Here is a 24,976-nt window from a genome sequence, read left to right as displayed (position 1 = left end):
TTCGAGTCTAACTGCTCGCGTGTAAGTAAATTGAGTCTGAACTGGGATAACCCGTGGAACTCAAGTGAAGTGGACTGGGGATGTAGTGCTGGCGGCGTTTTGGCGAAATTCGTGTCACTTGCCACATTAAGCCTCTCATTCAACGACTACGGTGGCTGGAAGGAAGGCATTTTGGGTGGTCTGTGGAGTGGTGTGGCACAGAACACGTCAATAACTACGCTGAGTATTACAGTCAACAGCTACAGAGTGGAAGCCCCAGGCGAATGGATACCTGCTCTGTGGGATAGTTTGAATCGAAACACGTCAATAACCACGCTGAGTATTACATGGAACATCTACTGTGGCATGGATACGGACTGGAAGAGTGCACTGTATTGTGGTTTGAAAGAAAACACATCAGTCACCGCCCTGAGTATTACAGAGAACATCTACTGTGACATGTATGGCGATGACTACGATGCTGTTTGGTGGGGAGGTTCGGAGGTAAACGCGTCATTAAGCACGCTCAGTATTGTGGTCAACAACTACAAGAACATACGCGGAGTTTGGGTGGTTGGAACGCCGCGGGGTTTGGAAGACAACATGTCAATAACAACGCTAAATATTTCAGTCAATAACTGCGGTGAGATGAGTGGAGGCTGGGTGAACGGTCTGGTTTTTTTTTTTATCAAAAAACCCGTCAATTGTCACATTGAATCTTGCACTTAACTACCACAGTAACTCATATGAAGACTATAAAGACTGGATACACAATTTCAGTCAAGCTTTGGAAATGAAAAAGTCACCAATCAGAATTTGTCTTGAAGTGAACGTGTTCGGTGAGAGAAATGAAAAAACGTAAATAGGTCTGACTTGGCGAACAGCATATTTTTTAAACATCCTCAACATTGACTGAGTACATTAACATGAGCTTGTGGCGCACTTGTCTTACATTCAATGATTACAATTACAAAGACTGCAAATCTGATCTGGAACAGCTCGTCAGTAAATACATTCAACAGTTACGTTGATGGGAGAGGAGACTGGGTATGATTCTGAATTTCACACGGAGGAATGCAATCCATGTGGCATGAGGGCACTCACTGGTTGAATGTTGTTTTTTAAACTCGTCAAAGAAATGAATGGCGTGGACATGTTTCAGTTGAGCTGGACCAAACTGCTGTACAACAAACGAAGACTCCTGAATAATGTATGTTACATACGGGCAATGAAAGACTCCGATGACTCCGTGATGACGGATTAAAGACCAGGGTTTTCCTTTTCGGCCGGCGACCGGCGATTTTCGCCGCCTGCGAACGGCTCCGTCGCCGGCAACTAAAAGCATCCTTGCTGGTAAATAATTTAAAATATTTTAGATAAAGAATAAACGCTTTGTATGTTGTCTGACAATGACGTGCAAGAAACGGAAATCGATGAGGAGTACATATTTCCTCCGAAGAAACTCGCGAAAACGAAGAGGAATTTTTACGCGTGTACTGGTACGTGACGTTCATTAATGCAAGTTTGCGTTGTCAAGTCACGCATCACTGGCATCCCTTCAAGGTACGTAAATTGTTTTATTTCTTCATTTCTCATAAATATTCATCACTTAATGAAATGTAGCGCTTTCATCGCAATTTATTAAACCAAAATGGTCCTTTGTTTATGAGGTGTGTCGCCTTTTCATTTCAAATACGCTTCATTTAGCTTTCGTGAATTCGAAGCAAAATAAATTTAACGCAGACAATAATTAATCACTATTTGAAAGGTCAATTATCTTCTTGACTTCTCGGCTTCTCACTGTTTTAGTTTAAACAGATATACTTTAACTAGGAACTACTTATTCTCACCAAGCGAAAGCATAAAAAATATTATCTCGGGTCAAGCTATAAACCGAAGTAAAGTGATAAGCCGATCGTGCGGGATAAAATTGCGAAATATTTTTGTGATGTTCGTGTTTTTGTTCACCTTTGATCTGTTTGATTCTTGTGTTAATATCTTGATGTGAAATTCTTCCAGATCGATTCGAGTGTTGTTTTACATTAATATTTATTAGTAACGTGCCCGGTATTGCCTGAGGGATGAACGGGCGACGATACAACCACTTTGTTTGTTGTTGTTTGTCGCTGTTTGTCGCCATGTGCTCGATTGCATAATCAACGTGCCATATTTGGAACCAGTCGTGCCCAGTCTGTTTTGAGGCTGCAAGCGAACTTCCAGACTCTCTTTGGTTGTAAAGAAAAAACGATGCCTATTGGAGGTGTTGATAAATTATATCCTTGACTTCTTATATAAGTAAAGATATCATTATTATTATGCATTACTTTTGCAGTGCAACATCACAGTGTAGTTCTCGAACATGAGCCAAAAGAGACAATGTTCCAAACAGGCCGGGATTCAGACATTTTTCACCAAAAAACAACGGGTGTCAGGCAAGAAAACATTTTGACAACACTTATTTACTGTATAAATACAATTACACTTTTCATTATCTTAACATAACAGTAACTTTCTTTCATCAGATGCATCCACATCTGCAGATCTCACACAGTCTGATGCACCACAAGCTGACTCTAATGATAGATGTGCTCCGTTGCCTTACACATCAGCAGATAATGTGGAAAAAGTTCCCTCAGTAGAAAAAAGTCCATCTGCTGTGCCTGTAACAAACGTAAGCAAAAAACCATTGGATAATCAATCTAAAATGCCTACACAAGAGATGTTGGAAGACCTTTTTCCTGGAGAGAAATCAAGAATTCATCACCACGATATCTGTGATGCGGGTTGTACCTTCAGTAGAGAAGAGATTTCCAGGCAGCTAGAAGCAAACAAGGGCAAGAAGAAAGAAAAGCTGTTTAATCACGCATGGCTATGCAAAGCTGACATTGCCTACTGTGCAGCAAGCGGATACTGGTGGCCTGTGTTTGTAGAAGGTGAAGGGGTGTATTGTATCCTGTGCAAGAAGCACAATGTCCACTCTACACAAAATAAGCAAGAGAAATTCTCTGCAGAGCCCTCAGTGAGGTTCAAGTCCTCGGCATTGGTGGGGCATCTCAACAGTAGAACACACAATGAAGTTATCCAACTTGAACACACACAGAGGGGAAGTATTTTCCAGAGAGAAGTCAGCAACAGAAAAGCTGCGGAGGCAAAAACAATTGAAAGCGTCATGCGTAATCTATATTTCCTGATGAAAGAGGAGATATCGAATAGGAAAGCAGCCCATCTAAATGAGCTTGTAGCGTTGCAAGGGGGTGAAGAGATCAAGTACTTCCAACACAGAAGTCAACGAGTGCAAAAAGAAATGATGCTAGCATTGGGAGATGCGGTTTGTAACTCCTTTTTGCCAGATGCTCAGGCCGCCAGATGTTTTGGACTGCTCATAGACGACCTTACAGATATTGCTGTTCAAGAGCAGATGATCTGCTTCATCCAGTATGTAGATAAGAAAGCCTCTAAACACACCAAGTTCCTTTTTACAACTAACCTTTTGAGTGGCGAAAGCTCTAGTGCGAATTCTCCGACCATAAAGGCAGCTGTGCTTCAAGGTTTGGAAAATAAATCCCTAGACACCAGAAAGTTTGCCTCAGTCTGTACTGATGGTGCATCAGTAATGACAGGAGAACAAAATGGCTTGGCTGGACTTCTTCGCAGAGATTTCCCTGCAATTCTCACCTTTCATTGCGTCTGTCATAGACTAGCTTTGGCAACTGTTGATACCAGTAAAGAAGACGATGTGAAATACATCGACAACGTTCACAACTGCCTTAGGCAGGTCTGGCAGCTTCTTGAAAACTCGCCCAAGAAAATGGCGACTTTCATCAAGATACAAGCCAACGTCAACACCGTACAACTAAGTGCAAAAGGGAAAAAGGCCGTGGCAACAAAGCTCCAGAAAGCATGCAAGACCCGCTGGCTTAGCTTTGAGGCATCAGTGAAATCTGTCAAGAAGTGCATCTACCCCCTCCTCTTGGCTCTAAAGGAGCTGGAACCCGAAAGTGCAACAGCTGGAGGACTGTACAAAAAGATGTACTCAGGCTACTTCCTTGGAACCCTATATCTGCTTGGTGAGGTGCTTCCCATTCTTAGTACCCTCAGCAAGACCTTTCAGAAAGGCGAATTGTCATATGCCCACATTAAAGGCAGCATTGGCTACGCAAAGGCCCAACTGAATCAGCTACTAGAGGAAGCAAAGAAAACAGAGTTCATCAAAAACCTCACGGCTGATCTTAGGAATGGTCCCCTGTCTGCTACTAACATTGAGCTTACACAATCAGATGAGCGAAGATTGGCCAACCTGAAAGTTAAATATGTGACAAGTTTGATTCAGAACATCGACAAGCGGTTCTCCAAATGTCAAGACATCTTCTCTGCCTTTAAAGTTTTCCATCCAGGGCTTATACCTAGGTATGTATTTTTATCTATTAAGTGAGAGGGTTATTTCCGTTACAATTCATGAAGTTACACTTAGTTTAGTAATATGCAAATGCAATTTTAACCTTTGAAAATCAGCTCAGCTAGTTTGCAGTACTAATGAAGCTTTTATTATTATCGGTATTAATCTAGAAAGGAACATCCGGACTTCAAAAGCTATGGGGAGGCAGATGTGATGTTGTTGGCCAAACACTTTTTCAGTAATGATGTGGACCAGTTCATGGCAGAATGGCATCGTTTCAAATTTGATCTCATTGACTTTCAGGGGGTAGGTCATTTATGAACTTGAAAACCACGAGAAAGATAATAACATTTGCAGTGTACACAGCCCTAAAAGGAGTGGTCAGAATGTATTAATGTTCGTATAACTTTCGTGTTACTGTATTGATAATGACTACCATTTTCCCGTTTTCTCACTCAGGACATGGAGTTTTCTTTGAGGCAGCTATGCCAGTCTCAGAAACAGTACCCACTGCTGTCTGAAGTCGCAGAGATTTGCTACTCAGCCCCTGTCACAAATGCTTGGCCAGAGAGGGGGGCTTCTGCTGTAAAGCGAATTAAGACAAGGTAATATGCCGTAGCATTGTTATTATCAGTAGAATAAAATAAAATTATATTTTGCTTTATTTCTCCTGACACCTATATGAAATTTCCTTATTTTAGGCTACGAAGCTTGCTTAAGGATGACATGTTGAATGTTCTCCTACAAGTTTCCATTAATGGACCAACCTTGGCTGACGCAGACAGCATAATTCAAGATGCTACAAAGGTACAGGCTCATTAAATTGTCACTTTCCCTTTAGCTGTTGATGTAGCGTCTTCCATTTAGATATGCTATCTTTCTTCACAGCATTGGCTGAATGACAAATCAAGGTACAAATTGAAACGAGTGAACCAGCCACGACAACCCCCAAAGGAGAATGCGGAACTACCACGTGCTGCCTTTTTCTCTGCTGCAACCCAAACTGACATAGTAATTGACTTGAATAAGGAGGCGGAGGAAGAAGAACAGAGTAAAGAACAAGAAGCAGAGATGATAGTCGCAGAGAGCTTAGGTTTGGCTGGTGAAGACTGCACAGAACAAAACATATCAGACGAAGATTCAGGCCTTGACTCTGTTTCTGAGGATGAGTTTTAGCCATGCCCCACTCTCGCCTTGAATTATCTGACTGCTTTATTAGATAATTATTAGCTAAAATATCTCAAAAGATTTATGTGATTGATGAATCAAATAGGTCATATTCGTATTTTTGTTGCAAAATTTCATATGATGTAACAGAAAAGGGCTGCATTTTATTAAATACGTTGTCATTTCTTGTGTTTGTGAAGCCTGTTCATCTGCTTCATTTGGGCAACCAAAATGCACCAGATTGCGTCTCAGAGCACTTAATTTTTCAAAATTTTCCGGGGGGGGCATGCCCCCGGACCCCCCTAGAAGTTCGCGCCTTCGGCGCTCATGTTGAGCGCTACGCGCCCAAATTGTCTCCGCCTGCTTTACTTTTATCGACTTAAACTTTATTTGAAAAGGAAAACCCTGGTTCATTTTAACACCTAGTTTAATACTTATTCATCCACGGCGGGAGTGCGGACCGCGGTAGCACGTCAGTTTAAAAATTAGTTAATACTTATTCATCGACTGCGGGAGTGCGGACCGCAGTAGCACTTGAGTTTAAAAATTACATTACTACATATTCGTCTACTTCAGTAGTGAGGATAGCGGTAGCTCTTCATTTTATACATATTCATCCACTTCGGTACTGCGGACTGCGGTAGCACTTCAGTTTAAAAATTAGTTTAATACTTGTTCATTCACTGCGGGAGTGCGGACCGCGGTAGCACTTGAGTTTAAATATTACTTTACTACTTATTTATCCACTTCGGTAGTGCGGACCACGTTATCACTTGAGTTTATAAATTAGTTTACTACTTATTTATCGACTTTGTTAGGGCGGACAGCGGTAGCACTTCATTCTTTATCTTAGCAAGTACATTTTATTTGTTAGCTGACTTCGGACTGCGGACCACGGGACCACTCGATTTATAAAGGGCATGAGTGGCCGGGTATTGTGAAGTTGTTCCGTTAGTTTCATGGAAAGGTTCCATGAGGAGAGGTATCTTGCTCAGTAGTTGTACATGTTTTGGAATCATTTTGAATTTCTCTCGTGAGAAAGCGTGTTTCGAATCACTGCTGGTTGGATCATAGATGACAACCACCGCTGCTCCTATAAATAGCGTGACTTCGCATTATTGGCTCTGGTCGATTTAGAAATAAGCGATCCAGCAAACTGTTATGTCAGAAATGACTAAACGAAAAGTGTAAGAGCTTTGTCGTCATTCAAGCTTTATCCATTGTCTTTGGAGGAAGAGAATTTTTGTACAGTTTGAAGAGTTGTAAGGAATATGGATTTACGTGTTCATTTTTTCTCGGCAATTTGCTAATCGTTGTACTGTTGTCTGTGTATTTGCATTTCGTGAATCACTTTAACTCTGAATCAAATGAGTAAGAAGAAACAGACCCATCCAGATATGGGTATCCATCCCCGCCAAAATTCAAACTTGTTGTTCAAACATTCAATGCGTCACTTCAAACATTCAATTCATCTCTTCAAACATTCAATTCGTCACTTCAAGCATTCAATGCGTCACTTCATTCAACTCGTCACTTCAAACATTCAACTCAGCAATTCTAACGTCCAATTCGTCAAATCAAAGATTCAATTCATCACTTCAAACACTCAATTCTGCGATTCAAACGTACCATTCAGCAATTCAAAGATTCAAACGTCCCACTTGGCAATTCAAAGATTCAATTTGTCAATTGATCATTCACTTCGTCATTTCAGACATTCGATTCGTCAATTCCAACATTCAATTCGACAATTTGCCGGTTGAAATATCAATTCTGACATTCACTCTCGGCGTTCAAAGTTTCGACATTCACTTTCGACATTCAAACTTTGAACATTCTACCCTGCTGGCAGAGGCGTTTATTTGTTAACTACCCCTATGGTCCACGTAAAAATAAAGTCCTCTGCGCTTGGCCTGTTAAATCTTTTTCAAGCATGCGCCTGGGAATTATCAAAGTTTGTGGATAATCTGATTTGCCAAACCGGTCAGAACCTGTTTTAAACACGTTTTTATGCACACGCATCCTATTTAGCAATATAGGAAGACCAAATGTGAGCCCACAATCACAGTTATGGCGAGTACTACCGGGAACTAATTTGTTTCTAAGCAACAGGCTGCGCATGCTTGAAGAAGAGTTAACAGGCCGAGTGCAGAGGACTTTATTTTTACGTGGACAGTAGGGGAAGTTAACAAATAAACGCCTCTGCCAGCAGGGTATGAACATTCACTCTCGACGTTCAGAGTTTCGACATTCACTTTCGACATTCACATGTGGCATTCACTTTCGATATTCACTTTCGACATTCACTTTCGACGTTCACTTTCGACATTCACTTTCGACATTCATTTTCGACATTCACTTTCGACATTCACTTTCGACATTCAAACTTTGAACATTCAAACTCAGCGTCCGTTTGGTCTGGGTACGAGAATATGGATATGTTCAGTGCACCTTTGTTTCTCTATCTTTGATGCCGTCAGGAATCCTCAACAAAGTTTTATTTGAGGATGCTCCTTGACCCAACCTTTATTTCCTTCTCTTTCATACACCCACCACTGAAAATGGTATGTTTTATGCTGATTTACCTTCGTGGGAAACTACATCTGCATATGTTATCAAATTTCGAATTGCTCGTACAACATATTTTGTTTCAACTTGCCAAATTTCGATTTTGTGATATGCCAAGGGCCTTCAGATAAAAAGATCCGACTCAACCAGTCCCCCTCCAAGCTTTTTATCCTTCTCTATTTATACTATCACTGAGTACGTGGAACCCAAGCAGGCGAAGGGAAAAACCCCTGGGGGGGTGATTCCCATATGAAGCAGACAGGGATGCTCGTCATCTCGCTTAGGGGTGTAAATTTTGGATTTTGGTCTCGCTTAGGGTGTTCCAGGCAAAGTGCCAATATTTTAAGCCGCTAAGGTCACGTTTAGAGTTCCTCGAAGAAATACAGAACTACGCAAAGAGAAACAGAAGTAAAATTTTCTTTTTAACTTGTTTTGTATTACCTCAACTGAGTTTTCTATTTTACCAAGTGCCAAAGAGACAATGCATGAACATGAGCAGTCTCTTTTAGGGGTCAAATTTGCTTAAGCCACGCCCAAATGGTCTCATTTAGGGGTTAAATTTGAAATTTCCAACGAGAATCCCCGTCTGTTTCAGATGGGAGTCCCCCCCCCCCGCCCCGAGGGTAAACAATCAACAACTTGTTTGGTACTCAGGAGCAAGTAAAAGGTATTAATTCAAAATTTGTTGCACAATTTTTAATTGTCTTTCTTTTTTTATATTTAAAAATTAACAGAAGATTTTTAAATCAAAAAGTGCCTTTGACTGGCTGTAGGAGTTCCACAATCCATTTGCCTTATAGTCCAGTCTTTAGAATGGTTTGTTAGATCACATTAGTTGACCCCATATTTGGAAATATAAAAATCCTGTGGGAACTCTGGGTAGGAATTTCTTGGGAGTGTAGCGTACTTCCGCCCTTCAAAAGATGCACACACAAAAGCGTAAATATTAACTCAAGTTAATTTTTCTTCTATGTATGTCTTAATTATGGGGTGATTTAGAATCTCAATGTGGAGTGTCTATCATTCTGTGGCTAGCCAGTCAGCCGGGCGTTGAGCGAAGATTCTTGAGCAGTTGCAACTTTTGTGTTTTGGGCAGCTTATGCTGTCAGACTGTGATCTGACTGCTTATCGAAGGTAATTAAGCTGAAGTTTGATCGTTTCGTGGACACGTTGCATAGGAGGAGAGATATTTTGCTTAGTAGTTGTGCTATTTGGAATCAATTTGAATGTCTCCTAGAATGTATTTCAAATCACAGCCGGTTGGATTGCATGATGACGGCTACTGCTGCTCTGATAAATAGCGTGACCCCGCCATTTTGGGTTCCGGTCGTTATAGAGATTGCCGACTTTTACAACTTAGGTGAGAAATGTCTGAGCAAAAAGCGGGAAGACCTTTTCATTGTTCAGGCTTCAAGCAGTGTTCTGAAAGAATGAGACTTTTTATATTATTTAAGAGACTTTAGGGCAAGAGTACCATATAACCCCATACATTAATTATGCATTCAGATTAGTAGACTTTGTTTTTAAAGTTTTGTCGTGAAAGACAACGAAGTGGAATGCATAATTAATGTATGGGGTTATATGGTACACTTTCTGTTGTCTTCATATCTGCATTTTGTGAATCATTGGAACTCTAGTAAATGGTAAAGAAGAAACAGACTCATCCAGAATATTGAGAATTATTTCAATTTTCCCTTACCATTAAGTAATCTTTGAAATCTTATCGTAATGTGGCCTTTGATTATTTTCATCTCACTCAGGCATGTCGATGTCTGGATTAACTTTCCTAAAGAACCCTTTCAACGGAATGTGGTAAGTATTCATGTTTTATTGATGTTTTACAGATGCAAATATGTTAGAGGTTTTACTAAGTTTTGAAGTAGTTACCACCCATTTGAGATAACAAGAAAAGCACACTTCAAGTGATTGTCAAATCAAACAGAAGTCGGCTTTTGGTGACTACATAGGTCACCATGCTTGTTTAAGAGATGTGATGGGCCAATCTTACCCCAATTCCCCAACTAAGCCTCCCTTACACAGATAAAACACAACTTGCATTTTGGCACAAACAGATGTATATTAAGAATACAAACAAAAGGTAAACATTAGGCAATGATTGCCTAATAAACTTCTCTGCCACCCCCTGACATCATGCAAAATCACCCAGAGTGGAAAGGTTGGTGGAAAGAAATATAAACAATACATTACCAAATCTCTGGTGTATGCTCAAAGTGAAAACACAAAATGAAACACGAAATGAAACGTGAAACTCCTAGAGCCTGATACTAGAGGGTGTGTGTTGTGCAATTAATCCCATTGAACAAGTGCTTGTCAATACACCGAATCGAAATATGGTGTCCAATTTGAATTTGCATTGTTCTGGACGTACTAGCCTCTCACACGTGGGATAATCCCTTTGTGTTTCCACGTGAAGACAAGGCTAGTAAGTCCAGAACAATGGTAATTCTAATTGGATGCCATATTTTGATTCCATGACTAGGGGATAATTTATGCCTGTACTGACAATAATCATGCATGTCATTTCATTGGTTCATGGTACACCACAGGCGGCCCAAGCTCTCTTTGAGAACCACACAAGGAACAAAATTTGCATGTTGATTTATAAGGATTTGTATGGGATTTTCTACAAGATATCCATGGAGATAGTTAAAAGTAAAAATATTAAATAAAAATGGCTTACCTTATTCTATGTGTGTTGTTTCCTTTTGGTGTCGTTATTTTACTGATTTAACTTGATTTAAGTGTTTTTTTGAATCCTGGTTAAACTTCCTTAAATACTGCAACTCATTATTAATTTGTAAGCACAGTATAGCAGTTATTGGTAATTGATTGGATTTTACATGTATTTGTGAATCACTTCTCATTTCCCTTTTTCATAATCTGTATTATAACATAGCTTGTAAATTCGTGCAATCAAATTCAATAGCGCGAGCGTGCTTCAATTTTCCATTGTGCACACTGGTGATGTGAGTAAACAAATGCCTCATGAAAAAATTTTTTTCTCGCGAGTGACTTCAGCATTTTTCATTAAAAAATGGGAAAAACTTCCGCAAAAAAATTAAACTAGACATGGCAACAAGCGAACAAGGGGATGAAGATCTGCCTTCTTTTTCTTTGGGAATGGATCTTTTAACTCCTGAGAAAGAACCCAGAGAAAGGGAAAACAAAACAATCACCAGTTTCATCTCATTTCGAAACTTTAACTTCATTTCCACGCATGAATTCACCTGTCAGTTTTTGACCAATTTGAGACAAGATCATTGAAGCATGGCAAAGTACTTTTCCAAAACAAAATAAACAATGCATTGAAGTGTAGGAGAGGGAATTTTTGCCCTTTATACATAAACTACAGCACTGAAAATGTTATAAACCAATTGGTTCATACATCAGCTGTGTGTTCATCGAGATATGAAGCACTTGGGAAGTTTGGAGAGCACTCAAGAAGCCAGAGTTGCTCTCAGTTACGCCTCGAGCAACTCTTACACATCTTTTGTGCTCTCCAAACTTCCCGCGTGCTTCATCTTGATGAACGCACGCTGACATATGAACCAATTGTTAATTGAATTTACATGTAATTAAGGTGTACATCTGTTGACATTGAGACAAATGAGTAATTCAAATGAAAGTCCTTCTTTTTGTTGAGATAAGTGAAGTTAATTTTTGCCTTTGCAAATTTTCTTCCAGCAGCACCATTCAACATTAAAGGTTTCCTGTGATGTCTGGGCTGTCAAAGGTAAAAGTAATAACTTATAATTTAATAATTTTGCAGAGCTTTGAAGTTGTAATTAATTAAGGGAAATTAATGCTTTTTCTTTAAAGTCATCACTATAAAATTAATACCTTTCTGTGTTATTTGAGCAAATTTGCATAACCCATTTGTTATATGTTAATGAACTGTTTGTCATAGGGAAATGAGAAGCACAATTAAGAACATTGAGCACATTTATTTGATGAACCAACTCTACAAAGGGTAATGGTTTTCGTTGAGTGGTGGTGTCTTTAAAGTCACAAAAATCAGCAAGTCAAGTTTATAATTATTAAATAGTGTTACATGTGTGCTTGTACATCCGTTATCTTTTGATAATGGCTCCATATAATGTTTTTGGCTAGTTCTTGGCTTAAAAAAAAAAAGAAAAAAAGCACTTGTTTTGAACAGTCCAGTACATTCCATTATGAATTGTGATGTGTCTGGACACGCATACATTCATAACTGTTTTCTCCATAGCACTTAATGTGAACAGGTTAAATAACAGGTGTATAATGTGTCTTGAAACTCTCAATGACTTAGAACAAATAATACGCAGGGCTCGACAGTAACTTTGCAACTTACTAGCCAATTTAAGTGGCTAGTGACATCTTAGATGTTTTTAGATGTTACGATAATTTCAATCTGTTTACTTGCCAAACTGGCTAGTGGAAATTGAAAACCGCTTGCCAAAACTTAATTTTTACTAGTCTGTGGCTAGTGGGCTATCGTTAGTGTCGAGCCCTGATACATGTATAATTGTTTTCATGATTTTTAAAGATAGTTGGGCTATTCAATAAAGAACATGTCTAGGTCAGAATCACATGCAAGAGAAACCCTTTTTCTTTTAAAACCATGATATGTGTATGTACCTTTTTGGTCTGTTTTAGCTCTTTGAATTTTACAGTCCTTATTGACTCATGACCAAGGATAAACTATTCATTGTCAAGATTTTATTATTGGACTGTTTCTCAATGAAAAATTGCATTAAGTATTAAAAGGAAAGTCCAGGTTTTTTGTGTATACACATTCTGCAGACAATAACATCCTAACTAGGTGTGAGTGGTTTTAAGTTAATCCTGTGCTCCTGTTAATGCAAGTTATCTCTAACTTTGTTAGTATACAAAGAACTCAATGGCAAGTCTATTACATGTATATCAACATATTCACACTAAAAATTATAAAGTAAGGGAACATGTTTTACGGTGTTAACTCTGAATACAGTAATTCTAAATCTTGGCTGCTTTTCTTTTGAAGGAATTTGCCACTCAAAGTGAAGCCTCTACATCACAGGAAGGACTGCAAAACAGGAGACTGAAAGTCACCTTGCTGAGTAGTGAGTGGAGATCCTCAACTGATGGAGACTTGTCAACCATCAGCAGAGAGCTGGCCATCCAGTTAGCAAAATTCTCCAATGTGGAAGTTAGTGTCTTTCTTCCTCGGTGCAGTGAAGAAGACAGGAGAAATGCAGAAAGTCATGATGTTCAGCTTATTGAAGCTGAAGAAATGGTTGGATCGAATCCAGTTGACTGGTTGATCAATGTTCCAGATGGACATGTGATGGATTGTGTTCTAGGACATGGGGTAACTCTTGGCAAACAAGTGCAGTTCATCAAAAAACATCACCATTGCAAATGGATTCAGGTTGTCCACACTGCCCCAGAAGAGCTTGGAATTTACAGGAACATTTCAGAAGGAGAAAAACAGCAAAAGGCAGAAGTAAAACTTTGTCAGCTTTCTGATGAGGTTGTAGCAATAGGACCCAAGCTGGCAGATGCTTATAAACGCTACCTTCGTTCTGTTAAAAAGGAGCAAAATGTTTTTGATCTCACCCCTGGCATTTTCTCTGAATTTCTAGACATAGAACAGGCAGTGGAAGAGAGGATGACATTCTGTGTTTTAGTGATTGGAAATGGAGACAGCTGTAAAGATTTCAATGTGAAAGGTTTTGACATTGCTGTCAAAGCAATTGCTGAGCTGAATGACAAATCCTACAGACTAAGGTTTGTTTATTCACAACAAGAAAAAGGAGAGGAAATAGCTGAAATGTTGCTTCAGCATGGCATCAATCGTAATCAGCTAATTGTTTGCAGCTCTAATGACAGCAGAGAAGTGCTAGCCAACTTGTTCTGTGAGGTGGATCTTGCCATAATGCCTTCGAGGAGTGAAGGCTATGGACTTCCTGCTCTTAAAGCCTTATCTGCTGGTCTGCCAGTACTTGTCAGTGGTAATTCAGGACTTGGAGTAGCTCTGAAGGAAGTACCTTTTGGCTCGCAGTGTGTGGTAGACTTGGAAGATCCTAGAGACTGGGCCAAAGAAATCAAAGCTGTACGTCAAAAACATAGGAAAGTACGCCTCAGGGAGTCAAAGGTTCTTCGTGACTTTTATCACGAAACATATGAGTGGGAGAGACCTTGCAAGATCCTTGTGGAAAAGATCCAGAACCTTGCACTTGGTAAATAAGCTCTCATTTATAATAATAGATATTTTTAAATTTAATAACAATGAAATTATGTTGTGCAATACACTGTTATAACATGTACAGATACACTGTAGATATAGAGTTGTGTACCCATACATGCTGTAAACATTTAAGGTTTTTAATGATGATGGTAAAGTCTTGCATTTGGCCAGCTATTTTTGGAGTGGTTGAGGAAGATTTCAAAGGGAGACTTAACTCCAGATTGAAAGGTGTGGGCTTGAGGTCTGACTTGGGTTAGGGTGCTCAAATAAATACATGACCGTATACTTGAGTGAGTGCTGGTAAAGTGCTAAGGATATCTATTGGGGGTAGGTGGGATGTGGAATTTCAAATAAACCATTTGGCCAGACTAGCATTTTTACCTGGGACTTAAGCTACATTATCACATCAAGGTGTCAAGTGCTATAGAAATCTCTAGAAAGGTTTGCCACTGGGAACATTTTTTTTTATACGTCATTTTATCTTCTTATGGAAGAAGCATAGCTAATTCAAATGTTCTGTATTATTGTGTTATACATGTACATTTGGTCTTGTAGGGTCATCAGAAATCAGGGCAACATCACCAGTTAGGAGTAAGAGACCATCATCCCTTGCCACTCCTGATCAACCTTCCAAGAGAATCAGACAAGAGTTGACTCCTCATAATCAGCCTGGTGGTAATTGTATACAATTATCAAGTTTTAACTTCTTCAAATACTGCAACTCATAATTAATTTGCAAGCACAGTATAGCAGTTATTGGTGATTGATTGGATTTTGCATGTATTTGTGAACCATGCACTTTCATCATATAGTGCAAATGAAAAATTTTAAACTGTGTTTGTATGGGTCATGGCAGACAAATGAGTTGAGTGCACTGTGTGTTATGAAAGGTCAAAGAAAACTACCCACGAAAAACCTTGATCAAATTGTTGTTTTGCATCATTTTGAAACCAAGAGCTTAATTTGATTCTACAGCATAGAAAACACCAGACAAGTCCCATTAATGGTAACAGAAAGCACTGAAAGTCACCAAAGCCTTTAAGTTGGAAAGGTGTCTGAACTCCAGGAAAAATCAGAATACATTTAAGTATTCAGCGTGTGAGAAACAGGACCCCCAACAAAATCATGTTATTTCTCATTTTTAGCCCTGGAAGGCTCCTCTGGTTGCTATTTCCAAGATTCCTCTGTTGAATATGGACAATTTCCCTCAGCTCCTGACAAAATCAGTTATCAGAGAAAACACATTCAGAGTGAGTTAAATTACAATGAATATCAGTGCTTATACCATTACTCAGAGATGTGAAAAGATATTGTTAGTTTAGCAGTAATTGTGTCTTGCAATGTTATCCTCTTGGGGACCAATTGTAGTTTATTTTCTCTTGACTATGGAGAGTTCATTTGATCATGGCCAGGTCTATGTATCTGTAGAGAACGGCAAGGGGTTAAATGTCTCTTTATCCTCTTTCCAGGTCATAAAAACCCAACATCTGAGGAAGGAGATCTGTGTGAAGGTGAATTTTTAGCAAATATTTATAATTATTAAAAACTAGATCGTTGGATAATGCAATTCAAGACTTTTTATTGGCTTAGCTACTATGGAATATCAGCCAATATACCATAATCTACAAATATGGTAAGTGTACGTGTCAGCTTAAAATTAAATTATAACATAACCAAAGTAAAGCGCGCGCTCTGATTGGTCAATTTAGCGTTCCCCATTTGCCCATGGGTGTACGCTGCTGACGTGAGCAAATGCAAAGACTATTTTTCCGCGCGCGCTTGTTTTTTCTGGTCGCGTAAGATTTGTTAAATAAACGGGAACTCTTTAGCTACAATGTATCAATGTTATGTTATAAAACAAATGGTAAACACCACAGCGTACACTATTGAGTTATGGATGCACTTGGGAGGTTTGCTAAGCACTCAAGAAGCTAGAGTCGCTCTCGGCTGTCGCCTCGAGCGACTCTTACGCTTCTTTCGTGCTTAGCAACCTCCCGCGTGCATCCATAACTCAATAGTGTACGCTGTGGTGTTTACCATTTGTTAAAGAGAGCTAAAAATTTAATAAAATTTAATAATTTAATTTAACGTTTTTAATAAAACAATTATTCCACTTGCACTTGTTGGATATGAGATGATTATAGCCAACTCAGCGCTACGCGCCTCGTTGGCTATCTATCATCTCATATCCAACGCGTGCTTGTGGAATAATTGTTAATTATTTTGTGTTTAAATCACCTCGCCACCATCTGTGTTGCACAGATTCATTATCCCACTCAATCAACATTGTGGTTAAGTTCTTATGAGTGGTTCGAGTTACATGGTTAAACAAGGAATGTTTTTTACTCATAACCAGACAATTCTATTTCAGGGGATGAGTTTTAAATGCAAAAATGCACATGTCTGCTCTAATCAGTTTTGTAAGGTGGACATATGGTGTCTAATAGAGCTATTTCACCACCTGTCGCTAACCTGTTGGTTACCTATCGGTGGCCTGTCGGTTTAGTGTCAGCCAACTGTCAGCTGGCAGTTGGCCATTACTCTCGGTGGAGAGGAGCTGTTCTTCACAATTACCAGGAGTTGTATGCAAGTAACAAAGAAAAAGAGGGATTATTGTTTTCCACAATTAGAACTTCAGTTGCTAAACTTTAAAGTACTTGAGTAACTTACAGGGATGAATGCCTTGTTGTCTGTTTATTAACATGTGTGTTGTTCAATGTGAATGCATGAAATACTCCCACCATAAACTGCGTAATCAAAAGTTATAACTGTAATTATTAAAAACTAGATCATTGGATAATGCAATTCAAGACTTTTTATTGGCTTAGCCATTATGGTATATCAGCTAATATACCATAATCTACAAATATGGCAAGCGTACGTTTCAGCTTAAGATTAAAAGGGAGCTAAGAATTTAATAAAATTTAATAATTTAATTTAACGTTTTTAATAAAACAATTATTCCACTCGCGCTTGTTGGATATGAGATGATTATAGCCAACTCGGCGCTACGCGCCTCGTTGGCTATCTATCATCTCATATCGAACGCGCGCTCGTGGAATAATTATTAATTATAACCCACCATTAATTTTGGCGCGATTTTATTGGTTACTTCACGTCACCTGGTGCAAAATCACAGGACAGTTATCACGCAATAACCCCCGTCTGCGTCGATATTTGTCCTCGGATTTTTTCCATGAAGAAGAAACATAGTCAACACAAGAGTTTCAACTTTTGCGTTCTGCTATTTACATGGAAGGAAACCAAATTCATTTTTTTTTTTTTGCTTGCTTGCGTCAATCACGCGCATTCGCCACCAGATCACCACTGGCTTTTTTTACTGTGTTTACGCGCAGTTTAATTGCGATGTGAAAATTAATAGGAGGGTTATAAAATAAATAAACCCCGTTCTGGCTTCCAGGTATGTCGGCTGATAATGTCCTTGGCTGAGAGATTGTCCTCAAAATTTCATATTTTCCCTCGAAGCTTCGCCTCTCGGCCAAATATTCATTTTTCGGACAATCTTTCAGCCGCGGATATTATGAGCTGACATTATCAGCGGACATTATCATCCGACATACCAGCCACCCGAAGGGGTTTATTTACTAAATAACCGCAAGGTTAGTCATCAGAAAAGTCACTTGGAAATAGTATGGAAGTTTACCGTTTTGTTTTAATCTGTTTTTTTTGTAGATCGTGCTCTTTCGTTTTTTACGGAATTTCTAAAAAGAGAATACAACAGACGGGCTCGTATAAACCCACTCTTTTGGGACAGCAATTTCATGCTACGTCTTGACGATGTTTATACAAGATTGTCAATCGTCTCAAGAAGAATAACTGATTCCAAGTTGGAAGACAATGAAGTGAACATGTTTGACATCTTTAACACTCTGAACAAAGGCGATGACGCCATGGTTCTAGTGGAAGGAAGCCCTGGAATTGGAAAGACAACTTTTTGTCTTAAATTCTCTCGTGACTGGGCTAACAAAAAAATCCCAAAGGAATCCAGTTTCCCAGTTTTTAAACTTCTGCTGCTGCTGAAATGCCGAGATATCCGGGGGAGTATAAGCAAAGCCATATTTAATCAGCTCTTCCCCAATGATATGGAGAAAGAGGCTAAGAAGAGGCTGCTACATTACATCGAGGACATTCATAATCAGCCGAGCATCTTGATCGTTTTGGATGGCCTTGATGAGCTTCCCGAAACAGCTGAAAACCATGTAAACGAGTTACTAGATAGACAACGTTGGTCATTTTGCCATATATTGGCTACATCTCGTCAAGAAAAAGGAATTTTAATGCGGCAGAATGGAAACTTTGCTGTTCTTCTTCAAATTATGGGGTTCACCGAAGCAGACGCTTTCCAATACATTAGAAAGCACTTTGTTCGTGTCGATGAACAAAAAGGAGAGTGGCTTATTCAGGCAATTCAAGAAAACACCTTCCTGCATGCACTCCCGAGCAATCCATTGAATCTGCTACTTCTCTGTGTTGCTTTCGAGGATTATGAAGGCAATCTGCCCTCTTCTCGAACAGAACTTTATCAAATCATTGTCCGCTGCCTTTTACGAAGGTATTGTGCCAAAAACAATGTGAAAGCCGCTGCTGATAACAAAGCTCTAGAGGAACAATTTAAAGATAGCTTGCTAGCATTGGGAAAATTAGCTTGGAGGTGTTTGAAGAAAGATCGGTTTTCATTTCGAGAAAAAGAGTTGGCAAAATGTGAAAGTAAAATGAAAACTCTGGCAGCTCGTAAACTTGGTTTGGTTTTTAAAGAGGCCAGTGCCAAGAAGATCAACCCTCAGCACGAATATCACTTTCTTCACAAGACTTTTCAAGAGTACTTGGCGGCATTATATCTCGCACACAAGCTACTGAATGAGAAAGTTAACGTCTTTCGTGATTTGAAGTTAAAATTTCATGAGGAGCTTACAGGTAACTACAATCAAGTGTTTATCTTTCTGTCTGGCATACTGGGTGAAGATGCTGTTACTCTGTTTGATCACATTGGTGAGAATCTGCAGATGAAACATTGGGACTGGCCGAATTGCACTGGACAAGAGGCGACTTTCTTCAGTGAGTGTTTCAGTGAAAATAGAAATGCTGAACAAATCGCAGTTACTCTTTGTTCTTATGTCCCGTTTCCTCAGTCAATATTCATTAACATGAGTGAGAACTCATTGATAGCGTTCCTATCTGTTGTAAATGCTTGCAAGAGCTTCACACAATTACAACTACCTGTTCATCTTACTGCATTCGATTCGTATGCCCAAGCACCGCCCGGATTTGATGATTATCCTGATATTGAAGATTGGGGTTGCAGAGTTGGTGATGATTGTGATAAATTTCTAGCCTCGTACTCAAACCTAGAAACTATTGTCGTTTCTCATTTTTATGAAGAAATAGACATAACACCAGCTGTGTGTAGTGCACTTCAAGTGAACTTATCTTTACATTCCTTTACTTTTGAACGACATTTTCCTTTTTCCTCGGAGGAGGCTGTTGCTATTGGTGACAGTTTAGCCGCAAACAAAGCACTACAAACCGTGACTTTAAAACTGCTTGGTGAGAATTGGACGACTGTTCTTGAAAAGGGATTGTCCGGAGAAAGTCTGCTGACATCTGTTGTTCTGGAGATCAGTGGCTCGGTAAGGGAAAGTGAAAAAAAGCCTTTGAAACAATTGTTATTGAAGAGATCGCTTAAATCTCTTAGCCTCGCTATTTATGGAGATATGCACGATTCATTGGCGACTTCAATCGGCGAAGGACTCGCAACTAAGCCGTTCTTACAATCCCTTACATTGATTGTTCATGGAAGCGTCAGCTGCTCTGCTTTCACTTCGTTAAAAATGGGTGTTCTAGGAAATAGTGCTTTAAAGTCACTGGATTTAAAAGTGTTTGGAGGACTTCCTGACAACTGGGTAAATATTTGTGAGGCTCTCTATGCTGCTAAAAGGTCGTCTTCCATGTCTCTTACAATTAAACCGGACGTAGTTGGCAAAATAACAACTCAACAGGTGGCCTGTCTTCGTCCTGTTCGAAATGAAAGAGTTGGCGCGTTTAAACTGCATTCATTTACTGTAAACATGTGGGGAGAGTTGAGTTGCGGTGGAGCAAGTGATTTATGCAAACTCCTGATAGCATCAAGAGTTTCCTGTGTTAATTTGAATATCCACGGACGAGTAACAGATAGTGTTGCTACCTGTTTGGCTGAGAACTTTGACAAAGTTAACTCATGCCCACTGTCCGACTTAAATATCAACATTCGGGGAGAGTTGACGAGAGATGGAAACAGCATCCTTCAATCACTTAAATGCAATCAAACATTTGCCTTTACTTTAAATGTCCAAGACGTGAATGTAGTTGACAAAAGATGCGATGAAGTTAAGTTATATGGAGTCGATTCTTCGTCATTAAAAGAAGCGTTTACAAAATTCGAGTCTATCTGCTCGCGTGTAAGTAAATTGAGTCTGAACTTGGATAATCCCAGTAACTCAAGTGAAGTGGACTTGGGATGTAGTGCTGGCGACGTTTTGGCGAAATTCGTGTCACTTACCACATTAAGCCTCTCATTCAACGACTACAGTGGCTGGAAGGAAGGCGGGTTGGGTGGTCTGTGGAGTGGTGTGGCACAGAACACGTCAATAACTACGCTGAGTATTACAGTCAACAAATACAGAGGGAGACGCAGAGGCGACTGGATAGGTTGTCTGTGGGATAGTTTGAATCGAAACACGTCAATAACCACGTTAAGTATTACATTGAACATCTACATTGAAATGGAATTGGACTGGAAGGCTTTACTGTATCTTGGTTTGGAAGAAAACACATCAGTGACCGCCCTGAGTATTACAGAGAACATCTACAGTGACTTGTATGACGTTGACTCCTTAGGTGTTTTGTTGGGAGATTCGGAGGTAAACACGTCATTAACCACGCTCAGTATTATGGTCAACAACTACGAGAAAATAGGCAAAATGTGGGCGGTTGGACCGCCGATGGGTTTGGAACGAAACATGTCAATAACAACGCTAAATATTTCAGTCAATAACTGCGGTGAGATGAGTGGAGACTTGGGGGACCCTCTGTTTCGTTTTTTATCAGAAAACACGTCACTTGCCACATTGAATCTTGCACTTAACTACCGCTGCAACTCATATGAAGACTATAAAGACTGGATACACGAATTAAATCTAGCTTTGGAAATGAAAGAATCACCAATCAGAATTTGTCTTGAAGTGAATGTGTTCAGTGAGAGAAATTAAAAAACTTAAATGGGTCTGACTTAGCGAACAGCATATCTTTTAAACATTCTCAACACTGACTGAGTACATTAACATGAGCTTGTGGCGCACTTGTCTTACATTCAATGATTACAATTACAAAGACTGCAAATCTGATCTGGAACAGCTCGTCAGTAACTACATTCAACAATTACGTTGATGGGAGAGGAGACTGGGTATGATTCTCAATTTCACATGGAGGAATGCAATCCTTGTGAGATGAGGGCACTCACTGGTTGAATGTTGTTTTTTAAACTCGTCATAGAAATGAATGGCGTGGACATGTTTCAGTTGAGCTGGACCAAACTGCTGTACAACAAACGAAGACTCCTGAATAATGTATGTTACATCCTGGCAATGAAAGACTCCGACGACTCCGTGATGACGGGTTAAAGACCACATGACGCATGCGGAGTCCTTGACATTCTAGGAGGTTAGAAGATCCTTTGCAGAGGGTAAGTTATTCACTTTACTTAAATCAACACCAGGCTTTTCGCGACAGGCTATTCTGCGCTTAAACAAAAAAAGAAAATTATATAGCGTGGTATGACTTCTAATTTCAGTGAGATTTGCAGTTTTTACTTTGGTATGAATTAGACATATTCAGATTCGTTTGATTTTTTATACTCATCTCAGGTACTATATGCGATAGATGCCACCTTTTACTTTAACCAGGCACCGTTACGTGGAGTCCGGTGACACAGTGAGGTAACCACAAATTTCAAACATTTTATCGCGGTGTAGACCTTAGATAGATAGCGTCCAGCTGCCTTTTGGGAAACCAAAGGTTAGGAAATTCAGAACGATATGAAACAAAAGTCAGAGTAATTTCATTGAAAAATGTGGAGGTTATTCATCTTGACGAAGATGAATTAGAAAAGAGTGTTGTTATCTGAGGATTATGATGAAGCCAGAACAGTCAAAATCATGATTGTTGTCAACTTTTTTAGTTGTAGAGGCTCATGGCCGTGATACTCTGTGGTTAAATTACAACGATGCGGTGAGAGAAAATTGATATGATCCGTTTACCATTTGTGTAAATAACGGTATGGTATTTATTGGACCTGAAAATCGTTACTCGTTCAAGTTCTTATTTTCGCTCCTAATTTTTGTTTTGTACTCATTATAAGGTTCGCATCTGTTGGTATTTTTGTGAATTTCATAGTTTACCTCTGATTTGAAAAGTGTTTTTGTTTTGTATGTGAAAGTTTTTTTCTGTGCTCGCATCTTAGATTTAGTACTTTTGGCCGTAGAGGTGTTCTAGAGTAGAAGCCTTTGCTTTTCAATACTCCCAAAAGGAAGATTTCCAAAGAAGCTTTTTTATGTCGTCGCAACTAAAGATTTGGACTTCTCTGTCACCAAGGGTTGATGACCACATGACGTAAGCACGGTCTATGATTGGATATGACGTTAGAAGACACGTGACAGGAGGGGTTATGCTGCTAAAACTCAGAATTATTAGGGGCTGGACCGTTTCAAATTAAAATTAACATAAGGTTTATTCTTGTATGCCACAAAGTGAGAGGTATTTTCTCATATCATAAAACTGATTTAGCTTTCTTTTACGACAGGTACCACGCTTTTTTCGTGGAGTTAGATTTTAACATAAGTTTTTCGAAATCAAAAGCACCATTAGCGCAACGGTAAGTTAGACTTGTGTCTATAATGCATAATGAAATGATTTTTTGAACGGTATTGATTGTAAGCTTATCCTCGAAGTACACACAGTCTTTGTGACAAAGCTAATCTTAGAAGTATACGCAATGGTTATTAAATTTTAACCATCCATACATGGTAGTAAACCGCTGAATTATCTACAGCCCAGTGGTAGAGCACCTGAGCGCGAAATCCGCAGGTCTGGGTTAGATTCTTCCCGTTGGATAAGATCCTTCCAATTCGTCAATTATTACTCTGTTTTTCAATTACTTTGTTACTGTTTCTTTTGCAGCCTTCATATCCCAGCTGACCATAAATGGTCCAAGAGAATCCGAGAGTATCTTAACCAGGAACAAGCCAAGTGACACATTATTTCTTACCAACTGATGGAAACAGTTTTTAAGACACATAGGCAAATCTTGTTAGTGTTATTAGGCTCATTGGCGCTTTTAAAGTTTAGTGATGGATGAAGAAAATACACGACTACTGTGTAACATTTTCTATTATTTAACCAGTTGTAAAGTAGAGTGAAAATTTTTCGTGGTAATTTATGTTATTCCTTCCTAAGGAGACAGGAACACGGTCTACCTCATCGCGACTAACATTGGAAGTGACTTCATCGTGAGTCAGACGATAGCACTTCACTACCACGATTAGTTCAATAACCTTTTTTAAGATATGTAATAAATTTGTAAGGAGGATTATAACATTACTCTTCAATCTTTGTATTGAAAGGTGATTAATGGGAGCAAAGGGGAAAAAAATTCAAGATTTTGTCACAAAGAAGGGCTTGTATCATTCTTACTCCACAGTTTTATTATAAAGTAGAAAGATTTGGCGAGAATTATTCAGCATGCAGCAATGACAGCTCAGTGCTAAGATTAAGTGAATTATACCCTGATGTGGCGGCAACGTCGGGAAGTGAAAATCGAAATACGTGACAGAATTGCAGTCAGAAAAAAAAAAAAAAAAAAAAAAAAAAAAAAGGTCACGGTCTCCATTTTCTTTCTACACTTCTTATCCAATGAAAATTGAATTGTTGGAGTTGCAAGCTGAAACGGAAGAACCAACCAACCAGACTGCCATTTGTCTTGCCATCCGGTGGCTTACCACCCTCCTAATCTAATTTTTATTTGATCGTAAGCAACGAAGTCCTAATCGCCATGCACTGCTTCAGCGCCCTTTTGTTTAATTTTCATTGGTTGGTAATGCTTTGCTCTTCTCATTACACACCCGGGTACAGCTCCGGCGTGAGAGAAAACCAGCCATTACGGTTAGTGAAAACAGCTAGACCTCTGGGCCATCGTGTTTGTAACTAAAAAGAAACCGGTTACTAGTCGGAATTGCGCAGATTTTTGTAGAAGTTCAAGAAAACTCCCACTAAAGCCTATCCAACTTCACGTTGGCTGGCTTGTTGGAAACCGGTTCTGTTTAATTTTACTCGCCTTTAAAGCCGTCCTCGCATGTTGACCTAACCTTAATTTCTTCCTCTTTCATATACCCTCCATTGAAAATGGTATGTATTTCGCTGAATTACATTCTTGGGAAACTACATCTGCATATGATATCCGTATTTCGAATTTCTAGCACAGTACTGCAGATTTTGTGTCAACTTGCCAAATTCCTATTCTGTGACATGCCAATGGCTTTCGGGTAAAAAAAATTCCTACCCAATCACTTTCCCCTCCCAGCTTATTA

General features: G+C 39.3%; 2 protein-coding genes and 1 pseudogene across 12 annotated transcripts in view; all 3 read left to right on the top strand.

The window, feature by feature from the left end:
* Nucleotides 1-1,246, top strand: part of LOC111319021 (uncharacterized) — a 21,464-nt pseudogene extending 20,218 nt beyond the window's left edge. The window contains exon 8 of the transcript XR_015992616.1: nt 1-1,246. This exon is cut by the window's left edge and continues 2,753 nt beyond it. The product of XR_015992616.1 is annotated as an uncharacterized LOC111319021 (transcript).
* Nucleotides 1,247-1,269: 23 nt separating this feature from the next.
* Nucleotides 1,270-5,733, top strand: LOC111344422 (zinc finger protein 862). Its single transcript, XM_088736550.1, has 7 exons — nt 1,270-1,542; nt 2,312-2,411; nt 2,502-4,386; nt 4,546-4,681; nt 4,835-4,980; nt 5,077-5,182; nt 5,264-5,733. The coding sequence occupies exons 2-7, from the start codon at nt 2,339-2,341 to the stop codon at nt 5,549-5,551; spliced, it is 2,634 nt and encodes an 877-aa protein (XP_088592676.1). The 5' UTR covers nt 1,270-1,542; nt 2,312-2,338; the 3' UTR covers nt 5,552-5,733.
* Nucleotides 5,734-8,992: 3,259 nt separating this feature from the next.
* On the top strand, nt 8,993-23,985 carry LOC111343775 (uncharacterized). 10 transcript variants are annotated; one of them, XM_088736545.1, is made up of 13 exons: nt 8,993-9,244; nt 9,871-9,922; nt 11,816-11,864; nt 13,134-14,331; nt 14,895-15,014; nt 15,485-15,589; nt 15,809-15,850; nt 18,033-22,077; nt 22,259-22,330; nt 22,573-22,622; nt 22,855-23,003; nt 23,194-23,265; nt 23,571-23,985. In XM_088736545.1, the coding sequence occupies exons 3-8, from the start codon at nt 11,847-11,849 to the stop codon at nt 21,602-21,604; spliced, it is 5,055 nt and encodes a 1,684-aa protein (XP_088592671.1). In that variant the 5' UTR covers nt 8,993-9,244; nt 9,871-9,922; nt 11,816-11,846; the 3' UTR covers nt 21,605-22,077; nt 22,259-22,330; nt 22,573-22,622; nt 22,855-23,003; nt 23,194-23,265; nt 23,571-23,985. The 10 variants fall into 10 exon arrangements, with proteins under 10 accessions (XP_088592671.1, XP_088592667.1, XP_088592673.1 ...); XM_088736541.1 differs by having other exon boundaries at nt 11,819-11,864; nt 22,855-23,265; XM_088736547.1 differs by having other exon boundaries at nt 18,033-22,055; nt 22,855-23,265.
* Nucleotides 23,986-24,976: the final 991 nt, after the last annotated feature.

This window comes from Stylophora pistillata, chromosome 10 (genome assembly GCF_964205215.1).
Source record: "Stylophora pistillata chromosome 10, jaStyPist1.2, whole genome shotgun sequence".
NCBI lineage: Eukaryota > Metazoa > Cnidaria > Anthozoa > Scleractinia > Pocilloporidae > Stylophora > Stylophora pistillata.
Note: the sequence above shows the minus strand (reverse complement) of the source record. Positions and strands in the feature narration are given on the sequence as shown.

Bases quoted from the DNA above. Each gene is read 5' to 3' on its own strand.
- LOC111344422 (XM_088736550.1), top strand. From the start codon at position 2,339: ATGAGCCAAAAGAGACAATGTTCCAAACAGGCCGGGATTCAGACATTT. The intron at 4,387-4,545 runs GTATGTATTTTT...GTATTAATCTAG, and splicing joins CATCCAGGGCTTATACCTAG to AAAGGAACATCCGGACTTCA. The intron at 4,682-4,834 runs GTAGGTCATTTA...TTTCTCACTCAG, and splicing joins ATCTCATTGACTTTCAGGGG to GACATGGAGTTTTCTTTGAG.
- LOC111343775 (XM_088736541.1), top strand. The intron at 15,590-15,808 runs GTGAGTTAAATT...TCCTCTTTCCAG, and splicing joins TCAGAGAAAACACATTCAGA to GTCATAAAAACCCAACATCT. The intron at 15,851-18,032 runs GTGAATTTTTAG...TTTTTTTTGTAG, and splicing joins GGAAGGAGATCTGTGTGAAG to ATCGTGCTCTTTCGTTTTTT.